At 45.9% G+C, this 10,139-nt stretch overlaps 1 protein-coding gene across 1 annotated transcript in view; it reads left to right on the top strand.

The window, feature by feature from the left end:
- Nucleotides 1-1,826: 1,826 nt before the first annotated feature.
- Nucleotides 1,827-10,139, top strand: part of LOC146813426 (uncharacterized) — a 125,834-nt gene continuing 117,521 nt past the window's right edge. Inside the window, exon 1 of the mRNA XM_085620192.1 lies at nt 1,827-2,099. Coding sequence (XP_085476318.1) covers nt 2,058-2,099 — 42 coding nt within the window. The 5' untranslated portion in view covers nt 1,827-2,057. The remainder of the gene's footprint in view (nt 2,100-10,139) is intronic.

Raw genomic sequence — 10,139 nt, 5'->3', positions numbered from 1 at the left:
CACCAGCCGACTGGACTACGGCAACGCCCTCTATGCCGGTACCACCGCCAAGCTCCAGAAGAGACTCCAGCGGATCCAGAACGCCTCAGCCAGACTCATCCTCGACATCCCACGAACCAGCCACATCTCCGGACATCTGAGAGACCTTCACTGGCTCCCCATCAACAAAAGAATCACCTTCCGCCTCCTCACCCACGCACACAAAGCCCTACACGACCAAGGCCCGAGCTACCTCAACAGCCGAGTCAACTTCTACGCTCCCAAACGCCACCTCCGATCAGCCAACCACGCCCTCGCCGCCGTCCCCCGCATCCGAAGAGCGACTACAGGAGGAAGGTCCTTCTCCTACCTGGCCGCCAAGACCTGGAACTCCCTCCCGACCGACCTGCGCCTGACCCAAGACCACCTCTCCTTCAGGAAGAAGCTGAAAACCTGGCTGTTCGAGCAGTAGCGGCACCCCCCCCCCCCCCCCCAGCGCCTTGAGACCCTACGGGTATGTAGCGCGCTTTATAAGTGTCACTGATTGAAGGACGTTAGTGTTGGTGATTGGGTACGCATAGTTAATCCTGGTCTGCCACGCAAAGGTGTGTCTAGATTTTCTGCTCCTGTGCAAGTAATTAATGTCTCTGAAACTGCTGTTCTTTTACATGAAAGAGGGTGGTGGAATAAGAGTTCTATAATTCTTCTTAAACCTGGGCAAGAAAAGTTGTTTAATGCACCTGACGCAGATGAGTCTTTTTGGGATGTAGGATCTTCCAACGATAAAGGTGCATGTGTTCCTAATCTTTCATACTCTGTTGATAGTACACATGTAGCTAGTACTTCTTCTGATAATACTTCCAAGTCATGTTTTGATGTGACTGTTTCTGATCCTCATAATATTTCTTCTTCTGAGGAGTTGATTCCTGAGGGGGTTTCTTTTGAGGCTCCTGTAAAAAGGATTGTGAAATTACCTAAAAAATTCGAAGATTTTGTTTTAAAATGATTTGTTTTTCTTTTGTTTTCTTTATTTGTTTTATTGGGTTTTATTTAAAAAAAAAAAAAAAGAGGGGACATGTTGTGTGGTGTCTTTTTAATTAGTAGCTAGTTGGTTGGAATGCCCTGATGTCAGGAGCATGATGTAGGTCTGTTCCAGGTTGCTTAGTTACTGTAAAAGAATGTTTGTACTTCACTTCGTGTTCTGTACTGACCGGTGCTGGAGGGTCTCTGTTATCCGCACTGGTGGGTTTATTTATCTGCAACTTAAGAATAAAACTATTTTATTCAACTACGGTTTGGAACCCGTCTTTACACAGCGCTATATAAAACTTTTCAAAGAAATAAACAAATAACAGGGGGAGGAGAAACTGGACGGGCGATAGAGGGAGAAGAAACAGAAATGAGGGCGGGTGGAGGGAGATGAACACAGACGGCAGCACAGGGATGGGAGCGAAAAGAAGCAAAATGAACGGGGATATGGGAGACCTAAAAACACTCATTCGGATCCCTGGGGCACGGCCGAGTCCTTGCACTCGCAGGCTTCCTGGACAGGACGGCGCGTGAGCCTACTATGGAGCTCAGTGTCTGCCACTTCCGGTCTGTAGACTGTACCTTCCCCTAGTGCAGAAGAGATCAGGCGCTCTGAGGAGGCGCGTAGGAGCAGTGTTCCTATTATGCGCATGCGGTTCGGAGCATGGATGCAGCCTCCAGCTTGCATAGCAAAGCTGTCCTGGGAGCCGTGTCGGGGCTGCTTGACGCCTCGTCCTGAGCATGCGCATGAGTACAGTGTTCCCCTGTCGCACATGCGCTCTGGCGCATGGGTTCAGCCTCGGTACTTGGAGCCAGGGCGGTGCTTCTTGACTTCTCTCCGTGAGCATGCGCATCAGCGCTGTGTCCCTCTCCTGCACATACGCGTTAGCGCATGGATTCAGCCTCCAGTCCGCAGAGCAGAACCGCTGTCCTGGGAGTTGAGAGGTGCTGCTTGTGGGGTCAGCGGCAGGTGCGGCGTCCCTGCGACTCGGGCACTCACCCAGCTACGGTGGCAGCTGCAGCTCCATCCCCTGCCCAGTGGATCTGCAATGGAGATCAGGGAAGGGATGCCCCAGCAGGATGCAGGCAAGGTGGGCACCATTCTGCGAGGAACCCTCCGGCGCTAGGGGTTGGACTGAGTGAGCAGTGCGTGTTTAATGATGTTTACTTTTAACAACCTCCACTCACACCCGGACCAATGTAACACAGTGAGCAGCCTCTCTGGGTATAGCGCCCCTTTAATAATCCACCGACACAGCATGCACGTGTGCTCTCCAGGGGACCAAGCGACACTTCAGGTCCCTGTGCCTCTGAGGCGCGTGCCTTGTCCGTGTGCTCTCCAGGGGACCAAGCTGCACTTCAGATGCCGGTGGCTCTGAGGCGTGTGCCTTGTCCGTGTGCTCTCCAGGGGACCAAACGACACTTCAGATGCCGGTGGCTCTGAGGCGCGTGCCTTGTCCGTGTGCTCTCCAGGGGACCAAACGACACTTCAGATGCCGGTGGCGCTGAGGCGTGTGCTCTCCAGGGGACCAAGCGACACTTCAGGTCCCTGTGCCTCTGAGGCGCGTGCCTTGTCCGTGTGCTCTCCAGGGGACCAAGCTGCACTTCAGATGCCGGTGGTTCTGAGGCATGGGCACCAGGTGAACACGAGGTGACCTAAAGCTGCAGCTCCTGCTGCTGTCATTAAACACACCCAGCATTCATCACAGCAAGGACCCCCAGACCCTTCTCGAGCCCTGCCCTGGTTCCAAGGCTCTCCTTTCTAAAGTCACAAACTGGATCTCACCGACGTGAGCAGAGGCGGCTCCTAGGCGTGTGCTGATCTGGGATGTGGTACACTCCATCTCACCCTTCTGACAAGCCACACGCCTCCCACAGTGGGGCCACCCTCCCTCCATACCCTATTCACCCTCCATTTGCTTGGGCACCCCAAGGCTTCAGGTGGGCCGGTCCTAAATAGCAGGTGCTGAGACGGGTACCTATCAGGCTCTCCATTGTTGCCCTCACCCTCAGGGTGGAAAAAAGATAACGTGCCACCCTTCACTGCCTTTGAGGTAACTTCAAAGAGACCCGTTAAAGTTCCTAAACACAGTCTCGTCATTTCAGAACTGAAGGATTTTCAATATTGTATACACCGAAGCCATAGTTGTTGCTTATTTATCTTATGCAACCAACAACCATTGGCGAAGCCAACAGTCCTGGCTTCTTGTAGGTATAATGTTACTTGTTTTATTATATATTTGGATGCAATGACAGAGCAAAATACCAGTCGGGCGGCCAACTAAGCTAAGCACAGATTTTTAGCTTAATTGTTTTTGAGCCACACCCTTAATTACACTGCCCACGCTTCTTTGTGAACCCCCTACTCCTAGATTTGTCATCCCACTTAAAGCCCTGGGTAAGCTCCATTGTCTTCAATGGGGTCTCCATGTGTTGATAACACAAATGTATGTGCACGCAACACACAATTAAATGAGATGAGACAAGGGCACACACTTTTTTTTTAAAAAACGAGAGTATGGTTTTTGTGACTGCAGCGTGGCTCCTTCTAAGAAGCTGGTATGAATGAATGTCTTGTTAAGAGCTTTAAACAGTGGAGAAATTTGCTTCGGCACCATGACCACATTATGAATGTTCTGTGGTAGCCTGGTATGTCGTTTACTTAGATCTACATAAATACAATCGATCATAACCCCTATTTCTGTTGTGAGCTCAGTCCAACAAGATTCTAACACTGATGTCATCTGCGGACACTCCTGTGCTCCGCTGCCATGATAAACAATCCCAGGTGCCTCTAAAGAAACATTGACCGGTTTTATTTTCAAGAAAATATTGTTGTTACTAATTAAATAACATTATGGCTGTAGCACCTGGCGAAAACCTAAACATATGTGTTGCAGCCCTCTGTCATGGATGAATGAAACTCAATTTACTACGCCCATCAGTGGCGTAGCAGGAATCCCAGCGCTAATAGAGGGTCTAAATGCAGGGGGCATCTGAAAAGTACATATACAAAGAGAGAAAGGGCCCAATTCACAAAGGTAAAGTTACATCAAAGTATAATTTGGACCAGAAGTCTAACATTACTACTTTTCCGTATTCACAAAGGTAAGTTGCTACTAGTAACTTTACTACTAGAAGTAACTTTACATTTACCTTCATGAATACCGAAAAATAGTAAACATTTGGTACTTTGACAGTAAACAAATGTGCGAATGTGCAAAGCATGCACATTTTACATTTTTGCAGTCAGATAGAAAAAAGTTTCTGTCTTTGCGCCTCACAGCGACCTAAGAGAATCCCAATAGAGGCGATTGGTGATGCACAAACTTCTGGGGGCTACACCTCTTGAACCACAAACAAAGAAAAAATTGGCCAGTAAGACAGATTGCCCGGAAACAGACACAGAGAGATTTCAAAATAAACCTGTTATGAATGTGGAGCTTGAGAAGATCTCCTAAGATCTGGTCTTTTTGAGAGATGCCTAGCAACAGTCCGGCTGCCAAGTTTTGAATAACGTGTTGCGTTAGACTTATCATGGCCCAAGGAAATAACAGAGGGTGTGTAAGTCTTTTTTAAGACATAGGTTAGTTATTCCTATGGTATTAATGCATTTTCTTGTCAAGACTTGTAGGACTGTCAATGTATTGAAATCCAATATTGATAGAACAAATAGGGCATGAAGACAGCCTAAAAGTGATCCTATGCTTCTGAGCCACGTTCCTTCGTCTCGAAAGAGAGGAATCATTGTAGATATAGAAGTGATAACTGATGTGAAGATATGAAGTGTCGGATACCTTGAAAATCTGACATTAGAGAGTGGGCAATAATAAGTGGGATTAAACCATGCATGCCAGCATCTGGAGGCGTTCAAGGAGCCAATAGGTGGTAGAAAGGTGGACAACTGTTTATACTTGAACTGCACTGAAGGATATTTTAAGACCGAGAAAGATAGAAAAAATAATATAAAAAACTTTTTGTGAACTCTGTTATCTACGGGTGTTGCACAGTCCAAAAATCCCCTTCAAGCCCAAAATCTTATTAAACTGTGATGTGCATGTATACTGAAAGGAGGTGAACTGCTGATGCCTGCTTCAAATTTTCTGACTAGCTCATTGTTTGTTTTGTTTGTAATTCTGCCTCCCAGTCGCTGGTAGGAAGGTAATGGTAGTTAAACGTATTAGTAAAAGTAATAGGTCAAGACCCAAAAGTGTTTGAGTACTGGAAGTGGAACTACAGGAACTACTCTTTTATGTATTCTTACATGACTTTTGTGATTTGGCCCCGAAGCGTCCAACTCCCTATTAGGAAAAGTACAAAGAGTGAAAAAACATTTCTATTTATACTTATTTTATATGAATATTCTTGAGATATTTCAAATTAATATTATTTCAGTTGTTTGGAGACCAATTCACAAAGGCATTTAAAAGTACCTTAAAAGAGTACTACAGGAGTAATAATTCATGTACTACAAATGCCTTTATTATTAGGACCCATAACTTGTAGAAGTGATGGTGGCTGAAGTAATGGCATGCAGTGGCGCAGAACCCACGCGAGAATGAAATATGGATCAGTGTTGGCATGTGTGGTGACAGATGGGATTATTTTGTGTTTGGCGTGCTGCATGCCATCCTGCCGCAAACATCTAAAAATCTACTTGCACATTCTCTATAGCAAGTCACATTTTATTCAGGCAGCTATTTTTAGGGCCAACTGCCCCATTCTAGCAAGACAGCTCTGGCTGGCAAAGAACAGGTATTCTGTTCATGCAGAAATTGAATTAGTAATAAGCATGCCTTTTAATATTTTTTAGGTCGAGCCTAACGGCAGCGCGCATTTGCTGCTCGCTCTGCGAGACTGCTGTAGTAGAGTATGGGTGAGAAGCTGCGCCCACTCTCCGCCCATATTTTTCATTGGCTTGTGTCATTGTCTTTAGTAAAGGCTGCCTTATATTCGTTAATAGGTTTGTTAGTCCCTCCTTAGTACGCCTTGTCTTCTTGTGCAACCTCCCATGATTACTGGCCCCTTTACTTCGGTTGTTACATGGGACCTGTTATTTAGTCTGTAAGCACTATTTATTTAATTGAGTTTCTCTTACTGCATACCTGACATGCGCTCCTTTAGTTGAAACTGTTGTGTTTATTTAAGCAGCACAGCCCCCCCCCGTAACACGGGCGCCTGCTTTCAATCACGTTAACCCAGCATTATCTTGTGTCTGTTTCAACCCCTCCAAGCAAAATGGATTTAAAAATGATTAGCGGATCAAGTCATGTTAATTCCAGGTAGCACATAATCGTATGTTGATGGTTATGAAGCTGACAGCAGCACATCCATGTTAAATGTCATCTGCATTAAGCCACCTGACGGGTTGTTTTCAAAAGCCTATTTTATTAATAACAACACCACCACCACCACCAATACCACCATCACAATACCACCAATACCATCACAAATACCACCACCACCAATACCACAACCACCAATGCCGCCACCACCACCAATACCACCAATGCCGCCACCACCATCACTACCACCAATACCACAACCACCACCAATATTAATACCACCAACACTACCACCACCACCACCAATTACGCTACCAATACCACCACCACCAATACCACCACCATCACCACCAGTACCAATACCACCACCATCACCAATGCCACCAACACCAATACCATCGCAAATACCTCCAATACCACAGCCACCACCAATACTACCACAGCCACCACCAATACCACTACCTCCACCAATACCATCACAAATACCACCAATACCACCACTACCAATACCACCAGTACCACCACCAATACCACCACCAATGCAATCACCATCGCAAATACCACCAATACCACCACAACCACCACCAATACCACCACCAGTAGCACAACCAATACCACCACCACCAATACCAAATCCACCACCACCAATACCACCACCCACAATACCACCACAAATATCACCACCAGCAATACCAATGCCACCGCCAATACCAATACCACCATCACCAATACCAATGCCACCACCAATACCACTAGTACCACTACCACCACGACAATACCACCAATCACCAATAGCACCGCCACCAATAGCACCGCCACCAATAGCACCGCCACCAATAGCACCACAACCAGTACTAATACCACCACCACCGATACCACTACCACCACCAATACCATCACAATACCACCACCACCAATACCACCAGCAATACAACCCGCACCAATACCATCACAAATACCACCATTACCAGTACCACCTCCAATACCACCACCATCAATATCACCATCACCAATACTACCACCACCAATACCATCACCGCCAATACGAATGCCACCGCCACAGCCAATTCCAATACCACCACCACCAATACCAACACCACAACACCACTTATACCATCACCAATACCACCACCATCAATACTAGCACCAATACCACCACTACCACCACCACCAATACCACCAGCAATACCATCACAAATACCATCAATACCACCACCACCTACCACCCGCCAATACCACCACCACCCGCCAGTACCACCAATACTGACACCACCACCAGTACTACCAATACCACCACCACCAGTAGCCCCACCACAACCAATACCAGCGCCACCAGTACCACCACCAATACCCCACCAACCACCACAATACCATCACAACTACCACCAATACCACCAATACCAGCACCATTACCACCACCCCCAATACCACCATCACCAATACCACTGCCACTACCACCAATACCAGCACAAATACCACCACCACCAATACTACCACCGCCACCAATACCACCACCAATACCAGCAATACCACCAGCAATACCACCACCACCACCAATACCACCACCAGCAATACCACCACAAATACCACCACCACTAGTACCACCTCCACTACTACCAATACCACCACCACCAATATCCCCATCAATACCACCACCACAGATACCGCCACCAATACCAGCAACACTAATACTGCCACCAATACCACCACCACCAATACCACCACCATCAATACCTCCATCAACACCAGTGCCACCATCAATACCACCACTAATACCACTAGTACCCTAACCCCACCACTATTACCAATACTGCCACCGCCAATATCAGTACCAATACCACCACCAATATCAATACCACCAATACTGCCAGCAATACCACTACCACCAATGCCACCACCAATGCCACCACCAATACCACTAGTACCCTTACCCCACCACTATTACCAATACTGCCACCGCCAATATCAGTACCAATACCACCACCAATATCAATACCACCAATACTGCCAGCAATACCGCTACCACCAATGCCACCACCAATATCACCACCACCACCAGTACCGCCACCTCACCACCTCTCGCTCACTAGTAATTGCAGGGGCACGGTACGAGGCCGGAGCTGCAGCCGAGATCCTCCCTCCCTCCATGCCTGCCATAGAGCACAGCCCGCCTGCACCAGGAGGTGAAGCCAGGGCCTTACTACAGTTGGAGTGTTTTTTATTAGGCCAAAGATAGCAATGACATTACGCAATGCCACACTGCACACTCAAATCACAGAGAGGGCAGAAACAAGCCCCCCCCCCCCCGCTCTTCCTCCTGAGCCGCGACAGTGTAATCACTGAGCAAAAGGTGTTGGAGCGCTTTGTTAGTGTTTATAGCTCGGATCATATGTAACTCTCACTTCACACTATGTGTCTGTGTAATTTACAACACTTGCATATCTTCTTCACGGCACTATTTATCTCTAGTTTGAAGGCACGGCACTATTTATCTCTAGTTTGAAGACATCGCAGGCCGGTCTCTTTCTCCGATATTTACAATCTAACAATCAGTCGAGAAGGGCCTTCATTACAAAGCAAGAGGTCTCACATTTGCGAGAGTTAAAGCTATTAGTATTGTAAATGACAATGCCTTTTATTTATGTTTTAAAACCCAAAACATGAATAAAAGGCATTGTCATTTACAATGCCAATAGCTCAAACTCACGTGAATTCGAGACCTATTGCATTGTAAATGCTTGTTTATCTTGTCACATTTGTTGTGTGTTGAAAGACAGATATCAAATGTCAGCTGATGTCTTCTTACAAATTGCTTCTTTTTTTTTCGTGGAAATTGTTGTTTACTTTTCTCTCTCTGACTGCGAAATTAGAGGGTTTTGTAAAGGTAAACTGTCTGACAATCATGCTTGGGTACAACAAGAGTGAAATGAAAGGCTACAGGATGTCATTTTGTTTCTAACACACAGCATTTTAATAGCTTGGAAATTAACTGTGCAAATATTTTAAAATAAATCGGCCCTTAGGAAAGGACATTTTTTTGTAATTCTCAAGTGTGGAAACATATTTTAATAGGATCAAAACAAATCAGAACACTCTATTTGGTGAAATAGAAATGATACATATTTGCTGTAACCCGATCTCCACACATTATCATTTGTACATTATATGGTTTTATCAGTAAAACTGCATGTATGTGGGATATTTTGTGTCCATTTCAGTGGAAAATGTGGTGTGTATAAATGACAGTGTGGTATCACAACTTGCTTTAGTAATATATTTATTAACAGTGAGAGTTTTCAAACATGAACTGAGAAACATTCCTGCCCCATCCTGTTGACAATTCTCTTGATGAATTAAGAGGCAAGTTAGGTCATGTGTACCCTATATGTGGGGTAGATACTTCTATATAGCATGAACTGTTAGTCTAGTGAACAAGAGTACTTTTGTACTGCAGACATGCCAAATTCACATATTTGAAGGTGTTCTCATAAGTAATAATGAAGAAAAGGAGGCTCAATGAAATACATTATTTTCCTAGGATCACCCAATTTAAGACCAGTTTATGGGTCAAGAGCATTACAATTAGGCCGAGTAGATCATTTAAGCCACTAGACCTGCTGGTCTGGTAACATTTTAAGGATTTTTCACTGCCTACATCAGGGCAGTAGAGGCATGCAATCCACTGCCTGGGTGAACTGCAGCCTCCCATATTTAAAGATCTCATCATTCTGGCAGAGATCTCTTTGCCTTCTGTGAAAAAGTTCACTGCCACAATGGCTTTTTTGAAAACACCATAAGTTCTCTGATTGGCCGCCATATTGTATGCGGTCACTTAACAGACTTCTT

The sequence above is a fragment of the Triturus cristatus genome, chromosome 7 (assembly GCF_964204655.1).
Source record: "Triturus cristatus chromosome 7, aTriCri1.1, whole genome shotgun sequence".
NCBI lineage: Eukaryota > Metazoa > Chordata > Amphibia > Caudata > Salamandridae > Triturus > Triturus cristatus.
This window is presented reverse-complemented; position numbering and strand designations above follow the sequence as displayed.